We start from the raw sequence: 22080 nt of genomic DNA on the forward strand, positions 1-22080 counted from the left end.
CACGTCAAAATTTAATATAAATCTAGCGTGCAAATATTGTGGCACTAGCACAAGGATAGACAAATAGACAAATGGAACAGAATACAGAGCTCAAACAAATCTAAGCATATATGCAGATTTTTGACACATGATGGAGATAGCTTTTTTAAAACACTTTTATATCATTATTATTATTATTATTATTATTATTATTATTATTATTAGTTTAGTAATCTCTACACCCAATGTTGTAGAGACTTGAACTCGTAACCCTGAGATCAAGAGTCACAAAGTCTACCAACTGAGCCAGCCATACACCCCATGAGATGGTTTTTGGATCAATGGAGAAAGGATAGTGTTTTCAAAATACGATGTTGGAACAACTGGGAATCTATATAGATAAAAATAAAACTGGACCCCTACTTTCTTTTTTTTTTTAATGTATTTATTCTTGAGAAAGAGAAAGAGTGAGCACGTGAGCAGGGGAGGGGCAGAGAGAGAAAAGGAAAGAGAGAATCCCAAGCAGGCTCCACATTGACAGCATAGAGCCCGACATAGGGCTTGAACTCATGAACCATGAGATCACGACCTAAGCTGAAATCAAGAGTTGGACACTTAACTGACTGAGCCACCCAGGTGCCCCAAACCCCCACTTTCTATCTCACATACTCAAAAAGTAAGTTCCAACTGGATTAAACACCTAAATACGAAAGGCAAAAACCATAAAAAAATTTTTTTTAGATAATAGAGGAGAATGTCTTTAATTTCTGGCCAGAAAGTTTTCCTACACAAAACAAAAAGGCTCTAAAGGATAAAAATCCAACCGGCTAAAAAGAAAAATGTATTGGGGCGCCTGGGTGCCTCAGTTGGTTGAGTGTCCAACTTCGGCTCAGGTCATGATCTCACGGTCCGTGGGTTCGAGCCCCGCGTCGGGCTCTGTGCTGACAGCTCAGAGCCTGGAGCCTGTTTCAGATTCTGTGTCTCCCTCTTTCTCTGACCCTCCCCTGTTCATGCTCTCTCTCTGTCTCAAAAATAAATAAATGTTAAAAAAAATTATAAAAAAATTAAAAAAAAAGAAAAATGTATCAAAGGACACTATAAAGAAAGTAAAAAGAGGGGCGCCTAGTGTGGAGCCTACTTTAAGAAAAAGAAAGTGAAAAGACATGACACAAAATGGGAGAAAATATTTGCAACACATAAAACTGACAAAGGACCAGTATCAAAACAATATGAAAAACAAAAACAAAACAAAACAAAACCTCTTAGAAAGCAATAAAAAATATATACATAGAAAAAAATGGGCAAAAGATTTGGACAGGTGCTTAACAGGAAGTCCGAATGGCCATAAATATATGAAAATATGCCTAACCTCATTAGTAATCAAGGAAATGAAAATTAAATTCACGGTAAGAAAAAAATTATATATTCATGGCAAAAATCTTTTAGGTCTGACAATATTAAGTATTAATGGAAACATGAAGCAACCGGGTAAAGACCCTTCTAGCAGAACCATTTGGAAAAAGTTTGGTTTACCTAGGAGACATGCATCTCCTATAACAATTCCATTATTAGGTAAATACACTAGAGAAATGTGTGCATGTATGCACCAGAAGACATACAAGATTGTTTATAGCAACCTAGATACATTAATTGTGGTAAATTCATAATACAAAACGCTAAACACCAATGAAAATGAAATGAACCAGAACTATACATAACATGGGTAAATCTCACAAATAATACTGACAAAAAACAGCAAATCACAAAACAATATATATATTAAAAAACATATACAGTATTAATCCATTTATAAGAAGTTCAAAAACAAGCTGAACTAAATTGTTTAGAAATACATACATTACTGACAAAACTGTAAGTAAAAACAAAGAAATTAAGATCCCAAAAGTCTGGATAGTGGTTACCTCCAGAGGTGAGGAAGAAAATTATAACCAGTAAGGTACACAGGTTTGTTTTGGGGTATAGGCAATTTCTATTTCTTCTCCTTAGTGGTTATAATCATTCTTTAAACAATACATACATGTTTTATGCATTCTAATTTACATCTGATATATATCAAAGTAAAAAGTAAATTAAAAATGTTTTAAAGTTATCATCATATACTACGCAATATAAAAACCAATCTCAGCTGTACAAAACGGAATTTTTCTCATAACCCTCTTCCAAATGAGAGGAAAGCTATGATACTAATACACTGGAAAGAGAGGTAAATGGTCAAGTTGCTTTGGCAAACAGAAACAAAAACAAGTGAAATAACATTTTAAATTATATTTAATAAATATCAGATGTGATTATTATTTTAACCATATATAGCCTTTGCTCTGGGTAAGCCTGCTAAAATTGTATCCAGATGGCACATTCATAGATTCCACTGGCCCATGACCTCCCACAAGTTTATAACTGTTAATGGGTAAAAAATTAAAACTGAACACAAAATAAACTCTGGAAGAGAAAAGCAGCCAACAGGCTTTTGTGAGCAAGAATGTAATTTTATTTATGGTTATTGATGCAATAAATAGCCTTATATAGAGAGAACTGTTTGCCATTAAAGCATACCTCAAGTCTTTGGCAGGGAAATGGATAAAAAGAGGTTTATATATTTTCACTCATGATTACAAAACCATGAGTTCTAGTAATAGAAGATAAAATCAGTCACAAACAACAAAAATTAACTGAGTACCCATTGTTGAAATCAAGAAAAATTTCACCCTGCCTGTGTTTCATGTCAAAGGAAATACAAAGAAAAGTACGGTGTAACCCATGGTTTAAGGAAAAGTACAATCAGCACAATGTGTGGTAATACAGAAGACACAAAAAAGCATAAGACATAGTCCTAAATATGAAAGCAAAAACTCTTTTAAGAAAACATGCCTAATTTGAACCTAATTAAATGAAGAGCAGGATAAGAGGTGAAGAGGGGAGGAAATGCTCTGTATGAAAGGCTTTCCCTGGTGAGATCAAAGACTTAAAACAGTTCTTATTAACGCTCTTCTAAAACTGCTTCCCAATATTTCTATTCAAGTGAAATCAACAGAATATCAAAATATTCCTTAGGGGTGCCTGGGTGCCTGGGTGGCTCAGTCAGTTAAGCGTCTGACTCTAGATTTTGGCTTGGGTCATGATCTCATGGTTAGCGAATTCGAGGCCTGCATTGGGCTCCTCACTGGGCCTGTGTGGACGCCTAACCAACTGAGCCACCCTGGAGCCCCTTGAGTGTTTTTTAACATTGGCTGGCCTGGGCCACTTTCTTCTCTCTTCAGGTTGCCTCTCTGAGTCACTGTTTTATCAGCTAGTTCCCTCAAAGATTCCCCATGGATTTTTCCGGTTTACTATATTTGTTTTTAACTTAATAGACTATTTTTGTCTTTTTCATATTAGTCTTTCATTTTATGCTGTTAAAAATGTTCTTTGGTGAAGAATAAAGGAATACAGTGGAAGATGACTAACATTCTTAACCTGGAAAAATTGGAATGTTTCCTACACCAAGAAAACAGAATGTGTGGGAACCAGTGAACTAGTGATTGCTAAAGTCCTTTAGGCTCAGGTTGTGTGAAAGGTATAAGAACTAAAGCCAGAGAAACTAAAGGTCACATCCTAGGCCAAACTACAGGTCATATCTTTATAAAGCTCCAACCCACTATCATGTGAGAGGTCACCTTTAGAGCAGTGGTTCTCAGCCAGGAGCTATTGTGCCTCCTCCAGGAGACATCTGGCAATATTTGAAGATATTTTGGTTTTTACAATCCCAGGGGTGGGGGGAGGAGATTAGCTTCTAGCTAGTGGGTAAAGTTTGGTAAACATCCTAATTTGCAGAACAACCTCCCATAAAAAATATTCATCCAGCCAAACAGATCAATAATGCAGAGACTGAGAATCTCTGTTTAGCTCTCTCTACTATGTAACTAATACGTTATTGATTTAAACACATATCAATTCAAATTTCAGCAAAGGAGACAAACATTAGGGAAATCTGAATCATGGGAAGATGTGTGGCCTAAAATTACTTTGGCAGGCAATGACAATATAGTATCAGGACTTCCATTTTCTAGTTTTACTTACAGAGTCACATTCTACGTCTTAAATTTAAAACTCTATCTTCATTAGGTATCATACTTCAGTGGTTTAAAAAGTATATATGGGGAAAGGCTTTGGAAGAAGGCAATCCTGTACTCAAATTCTGGCTTTAACAACTTCCTGGCTATAAGACCTTAGGAAAGTCCCTCAACCTTACTAGGATTCCATTTCCTCACTATAAAATCAGATTAATAATATGTACCTCACAAAGTTGGTTTAAGGATTGAATGGAAAATGTATTTAAAATTGCATATCTGTCTAGAATATAATAAATAATAAACATAATGTTTACTTTGAAGGGGGACTGTAGTTAAGAGTTGGGCTTCTGAGGGGCACCTGGGTGGCTCAGTTGGTTAAGCATCCAACTTTGGCTCAGGTCATGATATCATGGTTCACGAGTTCAAACCCTGCATTGGGCTTGCAGTCCGCTTTGGATTCTCTGTCCCCCTCTCTCTGTGCCCCTCCCCCACTCATGCTCTCTCAAAAATAAACAAACATTAAAAAAAAAAGTTGGGACTTTTGAAAATCTCTGTTCTGCTACTTACTGTGAAACATGAACAAATTATTTCATAACTTTGAGCCTCAATTCCTTCATCGGTAAAATGGAGCTATTACCATTATACTCATGGGAGAGTGGTAAGGGCCAAGAAGATAAAGTTTGTGAAGCACCCAGCTTAGAACTCAGAAAGTGTTCAACATACAAAGCTATTTTGATTATTAAAGTGGACCAATAAAACCTGACATTTTCCACATACAAAAGCTCTCCCATATATGTCCTGAACTACATTTTGTCTAATTTTCTGCCATTTGGCCTAGGTAGAGAAACAGTATTCACATTTCTCTTAAAATCTTTTTTTTTTAATGTTTATTTTCATTTTTGAGACAGAGAAAGACAGAGCATGAATGGGGGAGGGTCAGAGAGAGAGGGAGACAGAATCTGAAATAGGCTCCAGGCTCTGAGCTGTCAGCACAGAGTCCGACACGGGGCTCGAACTCACGAACCGTGAGATCATGACCTGAGCTGAAGTCGGACGCTCAACCAACTGAGCCACCCAGGCGCCCCTCTTAAAATCTTTTTGTAGCTAGGAAATACATCACTCTTCCTAGTCCTCTCTCAATCAGGAAGGTTTTTTGTTTGTCAGTTGTACCTCAATAACAGGAAGATTTTTTACTTGATCTTTTTGGTACAAATAATTTTACATAAGATGTATCGTAATTTCCTAGAAGGCCTGAACAGCAAAACTAGTATCTTTTGTACAACAAAGTCTCTGAACTATTTCCTAGCTCCATTAACAATTTTACCAAGATATCAATATCAGAAAACTCACCTCTTGGCAGGACCCTACTGTGCTTAGAGTTAATATAGGCTTCAAACAGCACTCTGTTTCCTTAACTTTAATAATCAATGCATAGCAAAGAAAAAAATGCACATTTAGTAGGCAATCTCTCCACAGTCAGTTACAGTTAAAAACAATTACTTAGAAGAAAAGGGAAAACTATTGACTGTGCCTAAAATATCAATGGGTGGCTCAGGCGGTTGAGCGTCTAACTCCTGATTTTGGCTCAGGTCATGATCTCACAGTTTGTGAATTTGGGGGCTGTGTTCATGCTGACAGTGCAGAACCTGCTTGGAATTCTCTCTTTCTCTCCCTCTCTCTCTGCCCTTCCCCAACTTGCACATGCAGGGGGCTCTCTCTCTCCCTCTCAAAATAAATAAATAAAACTTTTTAAAAAAGTAAAATATCTCAATGTATCATAATGACAAATTTACAAGTAATTCATAGAATTATTCCATTATTTACAGGTGACATTTCTCTTATTTATTTCAAAGTCTTAACTTCCGGAGTGCCTTGATGGCTCAGTCGGTTAAGCGTCAGACTTCAGCTCAGGTCATGATCTTGTGGTCTGTGAGTTCCAGCTCCGCATCAGGCTCTGTGCTGACAGCTCAGAGCCTGGAGCCTGCCTCAGGTTCTGTGTCTCCCTCTTTCTCTGCCCCTCCCCAACTCACGCTCTGTCTCTCTTTCTCTCTCAAAAAAACAAACGAACATCAAAGGCTAAGTCACTAAAAGTTCAAATCCACCACAAAAAGAGACTGCTCACCTCAGGAGATTTCTGTATATTCTGGAATACAGCAGAGGCAATAAGTGAACTTGAACCTATAACACTGACAGATAGAAGGTGATCATTAAAACAGGACTACTGGGGCACCTTCATTTTTGCTAATAATTTTTTACAGCTTTATTGATATATAATAGGTGCAAAATAAGCTGCACATTTTTCTAAAATATGAAACGCTTCATGAATTTGTGTGTCATCCTTGTGTAGGGGCCATGCTACTCTCTTCTGTTTCATTCCAGTTCTTAGTATATGTGCTGCCAAAGCAAGCACTTTGCTACTGACTTTGCAAATCAATCCTAAGTCCTTTGACTTTCAGATGTTCTCTCTCAATCTGCTTTTTTTGTTGTTGTTGATGCTACATCTTATGAATCAGAAAATGTCAACATGGTGGGGCACCTGTGGGGCTCAGTTGGTTGAGCATCCAACTTTGGCTCAGATTGTGATCTCACAGTTCGTGAGTTCAAGCCCAGTGTCAGTCTCTCTGCTGTCAGCATAGGCCCGCTTTGGATCCTCTGTCCCACTCTCTCTCTGCCCCTCCCCTGCATGCACACATATGCACGCTCTCTCTCATAAAAAGTAAATACATAAAACATTAAGAAAATGTCAACATGGTAAAGAACAGCATTTCTCTCTTAAGAGTATAAACAAATACCTAGGGGAAAAAAGTAGAAAACTTCAGAATTCTACAGTTTTGCTTACAACAAAGTTATAGTACATGAGATTAAATAAACCTACCTCAGAGTAGCCATAACAAATTGTATCCACTGTATTGCAGAGAAAACCTAAATAAAAACAAAGTGAGAATAAAATTAAGTCTTTTACATTTAAGATTCAACCTCACTCCATTTTCACTGTTTATTAAATATCTGTGCAGAGCAAACTCTTCAGTGTTTGCTCTCTATCAAAATACCCTACGGGTCTGAGAATGAGTAGAAAGGCCCCTGGAAAGGCAGGGTGGCTCCTTATTTACTCTCTTATTGCTCCATCTCTGGGAACCAGTAAAATAAAAAGAATAGAGAAGTGGATACAAAATGACTAAATGTAAAGAGAACTGGATGAGAAAATCTACAAAGGAAAGAACAAAATGGAGAAGAGGTAGATAAGGTTAAATTTTGAGAGAGAAGAGATAGATGTGCGAAAAGAATGGGTAATAGGAAAAGCAAACAAATACTAAATAGAGTTGATGGACAGCTACACAGAGAGAAAACAGAATAGTAAGCAATAAAAAATGGGAAGAAAAAAGTTAATAGTCAAGAGATACTGTGAGTGAGAAATACAAAACAAGGAGGAAGAAACGGGAAGCAAAAAAAGGAAAGGGACAACTTCTAGGCTTACCAAGTCCCAACTGTCCTCCAGAATGCTAGCCTCCAGCCGGAAGGCCATAGGGACTTCAGCCCCAGCTATGTTTAACGAGCGTGATCCTTCTCAGGTTCTGAGTCCCTAAACACTGAACTGGTGGCTCCACCCCTAGCCCAGGCTCCTCCCTACCCAATCCAGCCCTGTATCTTGAGGACAAGGAGAGAAGGTGGCGACAAGTGGAGGAGAAAGCCAAGCAGAAAGAACAAAAATAGAAAGAGCAGGTGACAAGGAAACAAAGTTCTAAAAAGCATTAGGAATTATAAGAAGGGGCAAGAGGCAGGAATGATAAAAAATAGAATGAGTCATAATGAAAAGATAAATAGAGCTGCAAGAGAGAAATGGAACAGAACAGAGACAGAAAAATAAGGAAGAAGAGAGATCTGCTTAAAGCTTGCCATGTTTAGGGACAAAAGCCTGTGGCAGAAAAGGGAGACTGTATGTTGAAGCGACCAATAAATTTTTAGTAATACCAAGAAAAGCTGTGAAGAGAAGTTGTTGTTAATATCTCATAGTTAATCGTAACATCTTAAATATTCTATACCAAAAATTCCCACCAGAAATACATTAAATTACACGGTTCATTTAATATACTTATATTTACATATCAACTCTGTGCAAAACATTATGCTACAGAAGCTATAAAGACAAGAGACAGACCAAGACTTCCAGGAGCTTATAATACAGTAGGAAAAATGGCCTTTATACCAAAATCTCAAATTATCTGATAAAAAAATACACTGTCGTTTGAACCAATTTGGAAGAACTGGTGAAATTTGGACAAAGACTAGAGTACGGAGAAAGCAGAGAAGGAAGACCATTTCATTTATGTAACCATTTACGTTTCATCTAACCGTACTTTCATACATTCTACAAATATTAACTGATAACATAAATTGGGTCATTTGCATGGGTTCAGTAGTTTAAACGTGATTCTTTTATTCAAGTGAGGTTAAGAATCTCGTGTGGAGTAGAAGAAGGGATATCATTAAATAGGTTCTGATGGGAAACTGTTAAGTGAAGGTACGCTCTAACCACTTTGCTTAAATTATTAGATAAACAAATTAAAAAAAAATACAAGTAAATTTCTGGATCAAAAATCCCTACCATAAGGTCTCAGAGAGTGTTCTGAGGCCTCTAATCATACATCTATCTAATAAGGGTGAGGGAACTAATGACAGTCTCACCAAGTGATAAGGGAATGCTTTTAGACAAAGGACTCTTGTCTCAATCAAGAACAAATCTCAAACTGTTTGGGAAACAGCCATGCCAAATCAGTCTGCTGCTCTTGACATAACAATTTTTCTCTTTTGGCATTTCTTCTAAAATGTCTTATGCCACTGACCAAATTCCCATTCAGGGATTTACTTTTCCATTTTTCTCTCTAAATTAGCCCCCTGCTTTTTGTATATTAAGCAGTGTTCCCCCTTGAAATGTCTTTGGAAATATAATCTTCCCATCTTCCTTTTCTGCAAGGGCTAATCCAAGCACAAATGAAGTGGGTGGTACTTATTTTTAGTTTTCTCTTTTTACTTAGTTTCTTAGTAAGTTCAAATATATCACAGCTCAGGAAGCCTTGGGTGATTTTGGCTCAGGTCATGATCTCACAGTTCATGGGACTGAGCCCAGTGTCGGAGCCTGCTTCGGATTCTCTCTCTACCCCTACCTTGATTGCACGTGTGCACACCTTCATGCACTCTCTCTCAAAATAAATAAGCATTTAAAAAAAAAAATACATCACAGCTCACTTAATGTAATGGGCTGCTACATTTTATAAATCAAATTAACAGATATTCATTAAACCTCTACCATGAGCAAGTTATTACTGTGGATACAAAGTCAAGAAAAACACTTACCTAGTAAAATATTTTTATTTTAAATATAGTTTAAAAAACTGTATTTAAAGATTTCTAGTATTAATAGCTACCAATTATCAAGTAATTTCTATGGGTAAGGCTCTATGCTAAGCATTTTATTTTTTTTTTTCAAATGTTTATTTTTTAGAGAGAGAGAGAGAGAGAGGGAGGGGCAGAAAGAGAGGAGGACAGATGATTCAAAGCGGGCTTTGCACTGAGAGCAGAGAGCCTGATGCGGGCCTTGAACCCACGAACTGTAAGATCATGACTTGAGCCGAAATTGAACATTCAACCAACTGAGCCACCCAGGCGCCCCTCTATGCTAAGCATTTTAATCCTCAACACAACCTTTGAGGTAAGTAATAGTCCCATGAAAAAAAATTTTTTAGTAAGCTCTACTTCCAATGTGGGGCTTGAACTTACAACAGCAAGATCAAGACTCACAAGCTCTACCAAATGAGCTAGCCAGGCACCCGAGTAATATTCCTATTTTTCAGATGAAGAAACTGAGGCTTAAAGAAGTCACTTCCCTTTGGGGGTGCCTGGGTGGCTCAGTCAGTTGTGTGTCTGACTCTTGATTTTGGCTTAGGTCATCATCTCAAGTTTCATGGGATCAAGCCCCACATTCGGCTTTGCCCTGATAGTGCAGACCCTGCTTGTGATTCAGTCTCTCCTTCTTTCTATACCCCTCCTCCCAACAAAATAAACTTAAAAAAAAAAGGTTGACAATAGTCTGTGCTTTGCTATCCTGCCTGCCACTTCCTTGCAGTGTATTCAATGAACTTTTATCTCCTAAAAAAAAAAAAAGAAGTCACTTCCCAATGGTTACAAAGTTATCATGTGGTAATACCAATATTCAAATTCAGTTATTCTGACTTCATAGTTCTCACATAACCCATACAATATTCTAACGGAGACCTGGTTAATAAGAAGGCAGGAAAAGATAATTTCAAAAAATTATTGTGACATTGAGGAAGCTCTTTTATTAGGCAGTTGCTTCTTAGATATGACTACAAATGCATAAGCAACAAAAGAAATAATAAATTGGTCTTTTGGTCTTTATTAAAATTGTTTTAAAATGTTTGTGCTTCAAAGGATACCATCAAGAAAGGGAAAAGACAATCCACAGGGAAAAAAAATATTTATAAAGCACGTATCTGATAAGGGACTTACACTGAGAATATAAAAAACAACTCCTACAATTCAATAATAAAAATACAACCCAATTTAAAAAAGGGTAAAGGTTTTAAATAGACATTTCTCCCCCAAAATAAAAAAATGACTAAAATCACATGAAAAGATGATTAACACCATAAACCATCAGGGAAATACAAATTAAGAGGCACCTGGGTGGCTCAGTCGGTAAGCATCTGACTTCGACTCAGGTCACAATCTCATGGTTTGTGGGTTTGAGCCCCACATCAGACTCTGTGCTGACAGCTCAGAGCCTGGAACCTGCTTCAGATTCTGTCTCTCTCTCTCTCAAAAATAAATAAACATTAAAAAGAACTTTAAAAAAAAAAAAAAGAAGTAAAAATTAAAATCACAATGAGATGCTGGGGTGCCTGGGTGGCTCAGCTGGTTAAACGTCTGACTCCTGATCTTAGCTCAGGTCTTGATCTCAGGGTCATGAGTTCAAGTCTTGTTGGGCTCCACGCAGGGAGTGAAGCCTACTTGAAAAAAAAAAATCACAATGAGATGCTATTTCACACCTACCAGGATAGCTATAATAAAAAAGATAGAGAATAGCAAATGTTGATGAAAATGTGGAGGAAGAGAAACCCTTATACACTGCTGGAGAGAATGTAAAGTACTGCAGCCACTTTGGCTGTTCCTCAAAAGGTTAAACATATACTATATTACTCAGCTCCTAGGTATAAACTCAGTTCTACATCTAGGTATACACCCAAGAGAAATTAAACATATGTCCACACAAAAACTTGGACACAAATATTCATAATGGTATTATTCATAAAAGACAAAAGGTAGAAACAACACAAATGTTCCATCAACTGGTAAATGGATAAAATATAGTATATCCATATAATGAAATGTTAGTCAGCAATTAAAAGAAGTACTGATGCATTCTACAACATGATGAACCTTGAAAACATTATGCTAAATGAGAGAAGCCAATCACAAAAGACCACAAATTGTATGATTCCATTCATATGAAATGTCCAAAATAAGCAAATTTACAGACACAAAGTACATTAGTAGTTGCCTAGGGCTAAGAAGGTAATTTGAGAGAAAATGGGAAGCAACTGCTGATGGGCACGAGACTTTTTAGGGTGACAAAAATATTCTAAAATTAAGATAGTGGTGATGGTTGCACACTTTATGAATATACTAAAACCCAGTGAATTGTACACTTTAAAGTTTATTTATTTTGAGAGAGAGAGAGAGAGAACGCACATGAGTGGGGGTGGGACAGAGAAAGAGAGAGGAAGAGAGAGAATCCCAAGCAGGCTCTGCACTGACAGTGCACAGCCTGACATGGGGTTCAAACCCACAAACCGTGAGATCAAGACCTGAGTCAAAATCAAGAGTTGGACACTCAACTGACTGAGCCACCCAGACACCCCTGAATTGTATACTTTAAAAGGATGAATTGTAAATAGGCGAATTTTAGAGGGACACAGTAAATATCCCATTGCTGAAATTCATTGTGTAATGATTAACGGATAACATGTTTCTGTCTTTCCTACTGAAAAGAAAAATATTTAGAACAAAAAGTGTAAAACAAACATTGTAAGAGGGAACTGACGATAAAGATTATAAGAGAGCACCTGACTACTCTAAATTAATCCACCACTCCTGGTTTGAACAAATTATACTCCAGGACTCTGATAAAACTTGCTGGTTAAATGGGAAAAAAAAAGCAGTCTCTTCAGCAAATGGTGCTGGGAAAACTGGCCAATGACATGCAGAAGAATGGAACTGGACCACTTTCTTACACCATACACAAAAATAAATTCAAAATGGATGAAAGACCTAAACATAAGACAGGAAACCATCAAAATCCTGGAGGAGAAAACAGGCAGCAACCGCTTTGAACTGGCCACAGAAACTTCTTACTAGATGTGTCTCTTGAGACAAGGGAAACAAAAGCAAAAATGAACTACTGGGACCTCATCAAGATAAAAAGCTTCTGCCCAATGAAGGAAACAATCAACAAAACTAAAAGGCAACAGATGGAATGAAAGAAGATATTTGCAAATGACATATTGGATAAAGTGTTAGTATCCAAAATTTATAAAGAATTTGTCAAACTCAACACCCAAAAAACAAATAATCCTGTGAAGAAATGAGCAGAAGACATGAATAGACATGTTTCCAAAGAAGACATCCAGATGGCTAACACACACATGAAAAGATGCTCAACGTCACTCATCTTCAGGGAAATACAAATCAAAACTACAATGAGATACCACCTCACACCTGTCAGAATAGCTAAAATTAACAACTCATGCAACAACAGATATTGGTGAGGATGTGGAGAAAGGGGAGCCCTTTTGCACTGTTGGTGGGAATGCAAACTGGTGCAGCCACTCTGGAAAACAGTATGAAGATTCCTCAAAAAAAATAAATAAAAATAGAACTATCCCACAACTCAGCAATTGCACTACTAAGTATTTACCCAAAGGATACAAAAATGCTGATTCGAAGGGGTACATGCATCCTAATGTTTACAGCAGCACAATCAACAATAGCCAAATTATGGAAAAGAGCCCAAACATCCACTGATCAATGGATAAAGAAGATGTGCTATATAAACACAAAGGAATATTATTCAGCAATCAAAAAGAATGAAATCTTGCCATTTGCAACAACATGGATGGGAACTAGAGTGTATTATGCTAAACGAGGTAAGTCAGAGAAACACAAGCATCATATGATTTCACTCATATGTGGAATTTAAGAAACAAAACAGATGCACATACAGAAAGGAAAAGAAAAATAAAGTACGATAAAAAAACAGAGACAGAGGCAAGCCATAAGAGATTCTTAAATACAGAGAACAAACAGGATTGCTGGAGATGAGGTTGGGGGGGGATGGGCTAAATGGGTGTTGGACATTAAGGAGGGCACTTGTTGGGATGAGCACTGGGTATTATACGCAAAAGATGAATCACTAAATTCTACCCTTGAAACCAATACTACACTAGATGCCAGCTAACTTGAATTTAAATTAACAACAACAACAAAAACCCTGGGGTGCCTGGGTGGCTCAGTCGGTTGAGCATCCAACTTCGGCTCAGGTCATAATCTTTCAGTCTGTGAGTTCCAGCCCCACATCAGGCTTGCTGCTGTCAATGCAGAGCCTATTTTGGATCCTCTATCCCCCCCACCTCTGCGCCTTCCCCACTTGTGCTCCCTCTCTCTCAAAAATAAATAAACCTTGAATAAAGAAACTTTCAGTTAACCCAATAAACCACTGAATGAAATCTGAGTTTGCGTAAAAATGGGGAAATTGCTAGGAATTGTAGAAAACTGGTGATAACTGAATTTTTAATTTTTACAAGGAGAAAGGATGGTGGAATCTGCAAACCCTAAGTCAAAGATCTCAGCATTGCGGCGCCTGAGTGACTCCGTTAGTTAAGTGTCTGACTCTTGGTTTCAGCTCAGGTCATGATCTCACAGTTCATGAGCTCGAGCCCCACATCAGGCTCTAACAGCACAGAGCCTGTTTGGGATTCTCTCTCTCCCCCTGTCTCTGCCCCTCCCCTGCTTGCTTGCTCTCTCTCTCAAAATAAATAAACTTAAAAAATAAAAAAATAAAAAAAGATCTCAGTACTGAACCCAAGTAAGATTCTAGAATGAACTATTCAAAAGGTGTGCTTTTTAAACAATTTTTTTTAAAAGTAACCACTAAAACAGAATGGATTTATAAAAAAAATCATGCCAGACTCACCCTATCCCCTTTGGATACAATTACCATAGTATATATGGGATTTTGACAAAGCTTTTGATGAAAAAATTTCATGATACAAAAATAAGGAAATATAGATAAAATGGAAGCATAATTAATGGCATTTGTTGCACAAATAAGCCTCAGGGAGTGTTAACTAATTGATCAATATCAACTTAGAAATGACTTCAGGGGCTCTTGGGTGGTCAATTGGTTTAAGTGTCCAACTCTTGATTTTGGCTCAGGTTCCGGAGATTGAGCCCTGCATCAGGCTGTGTGCTGACAGCATGGAATCTGCTTGGGATTCTCTCTCTCCCCTCCCCCTCTCTGCTCCTTCCCCATTCATGCTCTCTCTCTCTCTCTCTAAAAAAAAAAAAAAAAAAGACTTCTAGTGGAGTGAATCAGCATTCTGACTTGGCACAGTTCTGTAAAACACTTTCATCAATAACTTCAAAGGAAATATAGCGGGCATATTTATCAAGTTGTGTGGGTGTGTTATTCACTGTTGCATAACAAATTTCCACAAAATTAGTGGCTTAAAGCACACATTTATCATCTCATAGCTTCTGTAGGTTAGGAGTCCAAGTATAGCTTAGTTGGGTCCTCTGTTTCAGTATCTGTCACAAGGCTGTAATCAAGATATCAACCAGGGCTGGGTCTCATCTGAAGGCTCAAATGGGGAGGGATCTGTTTTCAAGTTTACAAAGTTGGTCTAATTCAGTTTCTTGAGGGTTGTTGGTCTAAGGGCCTAAATTCCAAACTAATTGTTGTTAGCTAAATGCTTCACTCAGTTCTTTGCCATGTGGATTTCTGCAAGATGCCCTCCCAGCAAGATGGAAGTCAGAACTTTCTGTAATGAAGTCACTGAAGTGACATTCCATCACCTTTCCTATAGTCTACTGACCACAGATCTTGCCAACAGTCAAGAGAAAGAATTAGATGGGAGTCTGAATACCAAAAGGCAGGGACTATTGGAGTCTATCTTAGGGTTTGCCACATGTATCCATCCAATATGTCTAGTACTTTTCCAATTCAGATCATTTGTAATAGCTATTCCCCCTGTCTGAAATGTTCTTCCCCTAGATAATCACATGACTGGCTCCTTCTCATCCTTCAAGTATCGGCTTAAATGTCATTACCTCAGAGATGTAATATTTATCAAATTCCACAATATCTTGTTTACTTGTGCTGTTTCACCCTAGCAGACTATGTCTTTGGGCACAGGCAACTGATGTTGTCTCATTCACCCCAATATCTCACATACCTAAAAGAGTGCCACAAAAGGCACTCAGTATTTATTAAATGAATGTACTCAAGTTGTGAGAGATAGATGACAGATTTAAGATCTAATAAGATCTGAATACTTTAAAATAATGAGTTTTATTTAATAAAAGTTAATAGAAATAAATTTAAGTATACTGTCCTTGCATCTAAAACACCAACTGGACAAAGATCAGGATGAAAAGGTAGCAAAGCATTTTGCTTTAAAAATCTTGAGTGGTTCTATCTAGTAAAAATATAAGTCATATATGTGATTTAAAAGTTTCTAGAGACCACATTAAAAAAACAAAAGGAGATGAAATTAATTTTAATAAATTTTACTTAACTTAAATATCCAAATTTCATCATTTCGACATGCAATCCATATAAAAAAAATCACTGAGATGGTTTACATTCATAACTTTGTACTTTGAAATTCAGTGTGTATTTTACTCTCAAAACAACATCTCAATTCAGAGTAGCCATATTTCAAGAGCTTAGTAGCTACATGTGATATTATAAATGGCATTTTTATTTAGACTCTTTGATTTAGAACTAGATTTTGCAGGCTCTTGGATTTGGATTTTATCCTACAGAAATGCCACTATAAACTTCCATGATCAAGCAAATTTCCAAGAAAAAAAATATGATATAATAACTATTAATAGCTACTCTTTAAGTAAATATATACCTTATAGCAGGTACCATTGTAAATGCTTTACATGTACTAATTAATTTTATCCACTCCTAATCCTATGAAGTATTATTATCATTCTTATTTTACACGCTAATATTGTTAAGTAATAACACGTTGGCAGTGTGCAGGAAAGATTAAAAAGGGGAAGAAACTGGCAAGAGCTAGGATACCTTTATTTACTTATTTATATCCCACTTTGACACAGAGAACATTTCAGGTGGCTTACAGGAGTACATAAAACAAAATAACATGAATTCAAAGTGGGACAAAAGAACATCTTTTTTGAAATGATGTGATCCATGGATGTTAAAATCTCTATGATTTTTTTAATGTTACTTCATTGAAAAAACAGTATTAAAATAATAGAAATCCAAAATAAAGTTTCCTACAATCTCATCATATACTCATAACAATGTTTTATTTATTCATGTTACTTTAAGTCCTTGTCCCTATATTCAATTTCTACATATTAGTAGTAATTCTACAGCTAGTATTTTATATTCTACGTTTTTCTGAACATTATTCCATAGTAATTTTTTTCCTTTTGTCTTATTTTCTTTCCATTCCATTGGGACTATAACAAATGCTAAAAGCCTAAAATATTTCTCTACATTTTTCTCTATACTTGTTAAAATATATCCAAACAGGGAAAAGGGAGGCAGCAGCTCTTTGGGTCACTGGAAGCATGCACCAAGGAAAGGCAAATGAAATCCAAAACCACCCCTCAGGTGACAGCAACTGCCCTGATAAGACGTCTCACCAGTCCAAAACACCCACATCATTTGAGCTAAACCCGATGGACTATGGAGTGACCCACATTTGCCTTTACCTCATTATAGTACTAAAATCTCTGCCCAAAAAGGTGCCTCAGCCTTATTTACATAACATACAATATATGTACAGGCATTTTTCATTAAGGTGTATGCACCATTTTATGCCCACCTCTACAAATTATGATAAGGTTTCCCTATTTATTCATCCTGGGGTGCCTGGCTGGCTCAGTTGGAAGAGTATGTGACTCTTGATCTTGGGTTCATGAGTTCAAGCCCCGTGTTGAGTGTAGATTACTAAAAAAAATAAAAACCAAATAAATAAATAATAAACAAAAAAACCAAACAAACAAAATATACATACATACATCCTAACCCTAAACAAAAGGTACCCATTTATGGGAATGTAAACTGGTGCAGCCACTCTGGAAAACAGTATGGAGGTTCCTCAAAAAACTAAAACTAGAACTACCCTACCACCCAGCAATTGCACTACTAGGCATTTATCCATGAGATACAGGTGTGCATGCACCCCCATGTTTACAGCAACACTATCAACAATAGCCAAAGTATGGAAAGAGCCCAAATGTCCATCGATGGATGAATGGATAAAGATGGGACAGACAGACACACACACACACACACACACACACAAAATGGAGTGTTACTCGTCTCTCAAAAAGAATGAAATCTTGCCATTTGCAACTCTGTAAATGGAACTGGAGGGTATTATGCTAAGTGAAATTAGTCAGAGAAAGACAAAGATCATATGACTTCATTCATAGGAGGACTTTAAGAGACAAAACAGATGAACATGAGGGAGGGGAAACAAAAATAATATAAAAACAGGGAGGGGGACAAAACAGAAGAGACTCAAATATGGAGAACAAACTGAGGGTTATTGGAGGGGTTGTGGGAGGGGGGATGGGCTAAATGGGTAAGGGGCATTAAAGAATCTACTCCTGAAATGACTGTTTCACTATATGTTAATTTGGATGTAAATTTTAAAAAATAAAAAATAAAATTAAAATAAATAAATTGCAAATACTTTCTAAATCAGGAAAAGAAAAAAAAAAAGGTACCCATTTACCCTGTCTTAGGAAGTCACAGCTTTGAAAGCTATTTCCATGATCTCCTTATTTGCTGCAAATAAGATTACTTTGTGCAAAAACAAAAGAAACAAAACCATACCCAAATACATACATACGTGTGTGTGTGTGTGTGTGTGTGTGTGTGTGTGTGTGTATATGTATAGGGGCTGTTGTTATGGTTGTAGGGTTTTAAAAATGGGATTATATATTTCTGTATACATTTCTTTTCTCATCTAGTATCTCAAAGAAATAGTTCTAACTCATTCTGATAGCTGTGTAATATTCTACATAAGATCATTTACCCAGGGGCTCCTAGCTGACTCAGTCAGTAGAGCATGCGACTCTGGATCTTGGGGTCTGGGTTCAGGCCCCACGTTGGGCATGGAGGCTACTTATAAAAGATCATTTATTCAACACTTCCTGTCATAGACATGCAAGTTGTTTTCTTCTTCTTCTTCCTCCTCCTCCTCCTCTCCCTCCCCCTCCCTCTCCTCCTCCTTCTTCTTCTTTGCTTCTGCAAACAATGCTGCAATAAACATTCCTAACCTCTGTATGTAGCACCTCCTTCTCTGCTGATTTTGTTACTATGGGATAGGTTCCAGAGTAGAATTCTTTTAGTTCTCAAATATTTTAAGTTCTTTCTCACCCTAGAACCTTTGCACATGCTGTTTTCTTTTCCTAAAATGTTTCCTAACACACAATCTGCAGTTTCATATTTATTCATAATTATTTACGGTCTTATCACACAAGTTTAAGTTCCTTGACAGCTGAATCCTATCCATCCTTTAGGTCTTTTTTTTTTTTTTTCCATCCTTTAGGTCTTAGCTCACATGTACTTGATTGTAGAGGTTTTCCACGAACTCCAATCCCAATTGATCCCCCATCATATTTTCTCTTAGGCCCTCAACTTTTCTTTCTAGAGTTATCACAATTTGTAATTATATATTTATTTGTGTGATTATTTAATGTTGGTCTCCCCAACTAGGTCTGTAGGGAGCACATCTATCTTGTTCACCAGTGTAACCCTGATCCTCAAGAGAGTGTATGGCACATGAAAGCTGTAAACAGTTGTTTAATACTGAAAGAATTCTTTTTTTTAATATTTAAATAATTCTTTTTAAAAATATTTTTTAACATATTTTTAAAAAATGTATTATTTTGAGAGAGACAGTGCAAGTAGGGGGAAGTACAGAGAGGGAGGGACAGAGTGAATCCCAAGCAGGCTCCGACTGCCAGCGCAGAGCCCAACACGGGGCTCAAACTCATGAACCACGAGATCATGACCTAAGCCAAAGTTGGATGCTTCTAAATATTGAAAGAATTCTTCTTAAAAAAATTTTTTTTTACTGATGAATGGATAAAGAAATTGTGGTTTATATACACAATGGAATACTACGTGGCAATGAGAAAGAATGAAATATGGCCTTTTGTAGCAACGTGGATGGAACTGGAAAGTGTTATGCTAAGTGAAATATGTCATACAGAGAAGGACAGATACCATATGTTTGCATCTTATGTGGATCCTGAGAAACTTAACAGAAGACCATGGGGGAGGGGAAGAAAAAAAAAAGAGGTTAGAGAGGGAGGGAGCCAAAACATAAGAGACTCTTAAAAACTGAGAACAAATTGAGGGTTGATGGGGGGTGGGAGCGAGGGTAGGGGGGGTGATGGGTATTGAGGAGGGCATCTGTTGGGATGAGCACTGGGTGTTGTATGGAAACCAATCTGACAACAAATTTCATATTTAAAAAAAATAGAAAATAAAAGAAATAAAAAATAAAAACAATAAAAAAAAACCCACAAGAAGCAATGTACCGAAAAGAATAACTGATTTGCCACCCAACGATTGTTTATGGAAATGTGGTGAAGGAGAGATGGTGTTTGGTGGAAAACTCCATCAGACCTTGATACCTGCTATACCCACAGACCTCATCTCATGATGTGAGTACAAGCAGTTCTGTCTTCATATATCTCCCATGTCTGGGCCACAGAATTCCCTACTCTAGCCCCAAATGATTAGTCCTTGAGCAAGGGGAAGTCCAGTCAGATGCCTAGGAAATGGTGTGGTGTGAAATTGCCCAATGGGGTGCTCCATATTGAATGGTGACAAGCTGAGCCTATCAAATGTAAGATGCCCACAGAGAAGAGAGGAGTAGCAAGATGGTCCATTCTAGAGTAATACAAGATGCCTGGGACAACAGGAGTTACCATTGTGTCTCAAGCAATTGGAAGTGTCCAGGTTTCAGTTCCTTGAGGCTGTTCTACATTCTAATGTTGGTGATCTAAAGGACTGTATGCCTGTTCAGATAGTTCCATGAACTATCTTCCTGAATTCCATGTGTATTGTTAGAGTAAGTCCATAATGGCTAAGGAGATCTCAGCACACCTCCTCTTTGCAACCTGAAAAAACAGACTATTACAGACTTTAGCTGTAAATGGGTATTATACGTGTAACTGTTAGGTAAAAAGGGGGGGACTTATCCATGCTAATGAACCAACTTTTAAAATTATTAATATTGCCCCTGCAAACCTGGTTTGTGGATTATCTCTTCTCTATACCTTGGATAAAATCTAGGACAGAATACATAATTTTTCTGATCATTCTTAAGAAGTCTTCCATCATTCCTATCAAAAAAAATATTTTTTAAGGTTTATTCATTTCTCAGAGACAGGGAGACAGGGCATGAGCAGGGGAGGGGCAGAGAGAGAGACACAGAATCTGAAACAGGCTCCAGGCTCTGAGCTGTCCACATAGAGCCTGATGCAGGGCTCGAACTCATGGACCACGAGATCATGACCTGAGCTGAAGTTGGATGCTTAACCAACTGAGCCATCCAGGTGCCCCAATATTGAAAGAATTCTTAAAGGAGGACAGGGATTGAAGAAAATCATTCCTTCAATAACAATTTTTAACAGATGAAATCTGCTTTGTGTTCACTAGACAATTATAGTGTTCATCTATGTCAAAGGAACTAGTGTTAACACCAACAAAAATTCACAAGAGCAGAACAATTAGCTCTAAGGAATGGCATATCTCTGAAGAACAGTATGAGGTCTAAGGAAAGAATGTAGTAAAGGCCAATGGAATTTTGAGAGCTAACCATGGAATAGTTTCTCTCTCATTGATTGATTTATTCACTGAACAATTATTTACTGAGTGCCCACCTATGCCAGACAGGGGGCTGTAGTAGCTAACCTAAACAGTCAAAAACATAAAGACAAATCCAGCCCTCGTGGGAAGCAGATAAGAAAAATAAGCAAATTATATTGTATATTAGTAAGCTAAAAAGTGCTATGGAGAAAAAAGACAGAAGGGAGATAGAAAGCAAGGAGGAGCATGGAGCAAGGAGGAAAGGAGCAAAGAAAGGAGGAAGGAGCAATTTCTTAAAGGATGGTCAGGGTAGATCTTAGGAAGTTTGAGCCAAGACTTAGGGAAGTTAAGGACTCCGCCATATGAATATCTTAAAGAAAAGTGTTTTAGAGGGAGAAAGCTAGTACAAAGGCCCTGAGGCAGGAATATGCCTTGTGTATATAAGGAATAGCAAAGAAATCAATGAGACTGAGGACTCTGGCTTGATGATGTAGAAAAAAGATTGATATTTATTAGTTGCCTTTAGCAGATGGTACTTTTTTTCCTTACTACAGGTGCTACACTGAGTCACATGACACTCATTTAACATGAGTTAATGAGGGCACACTCATTTAACATGACTTGTCTCTGTCAAAAATAAATAAACGTTAAAAAAAAAAATTTAAAAAAAGGGGCGCCTGGGTGGCTCAGTCGGTTAAGCGGCCGACTTCGGCTCAGGTCATGATCTCGCGGTCTGTCAGTTCAAGCCCCGCGTTGGGCTCTGTGCTGACAGCTCAGAGCCTGGAGCCTGTTTCAATTCTGTGTCTCCCTCTCTCTGACCCTCCCCCATTCATGCTCTGTCTCTCTCTGTGTCAAAAA

The 22080-nt window shown here is 37.4% G+C and overlaps 1 protein-coding gene and 1 non-coding gene across 6 annotated transcripts in view; both read right to left on the minus strand.

Moving 5' to 3' along the window:
- Positions 1 to 22080, minus strand: part of TMEM116 (transmembrane protein 116) — a 147948-nt gene that overhangs the window by 123179 nt on the left and 2689 nt on the right. For 2 of the 5 annotated variants that reach the window (XM_060612337.3, XM_060612331.3), the window contains exons 1-3: positions 7525 to 7626; positions 6925 to 6971; positions 6172 to 6235 (exon numbers count right to left, since the gene is read on the minus strand). In XM_060612337.3, coding sequence (XP_060468320.1) covers positions 6172 to 6235; positions 6925 to 6971; positions 7525 to 7572 — 159 coding nt within the window. In that variant the 5' untranslated portion in view covers positions 7573 to 7626. Of the gene's footprint in view, positions 1 to 6171; positions 6236 to 6924; positions 6972 to 7524; positions 7627 to 22080 lie in introns of those variants that run through there. The other 3 variants (XM_060612333.3, XM_060612339.3, XM_060612340.3) reach the window with 3 other exon arrangements.
- LOC132666190 (U6 spliceosomal RNA) lies at positions 6352 to 6459 on the minus strand. The gene has a single exon (XR_009604555.1). It is a non-coding gene; the product is annotated as a U6 spliceosomal RNA (small nuclear RNA).

The sequence above is a fragment of the Panthera onca genome, chromosome D3 (assembly GCF_046562875.1).
Source record: "Panthera onca isolate mPanOnc1 chromosome D3, mPanOnc1 haplotype 2, whole genome shotgun sequence".
Classification (NCBI taxonomy): domain Eukaryota; kingdom Metazoa; phylum Chordata; class Mammalia; order Carnivora; family Felidae; genus Panthera; species Panthera onca.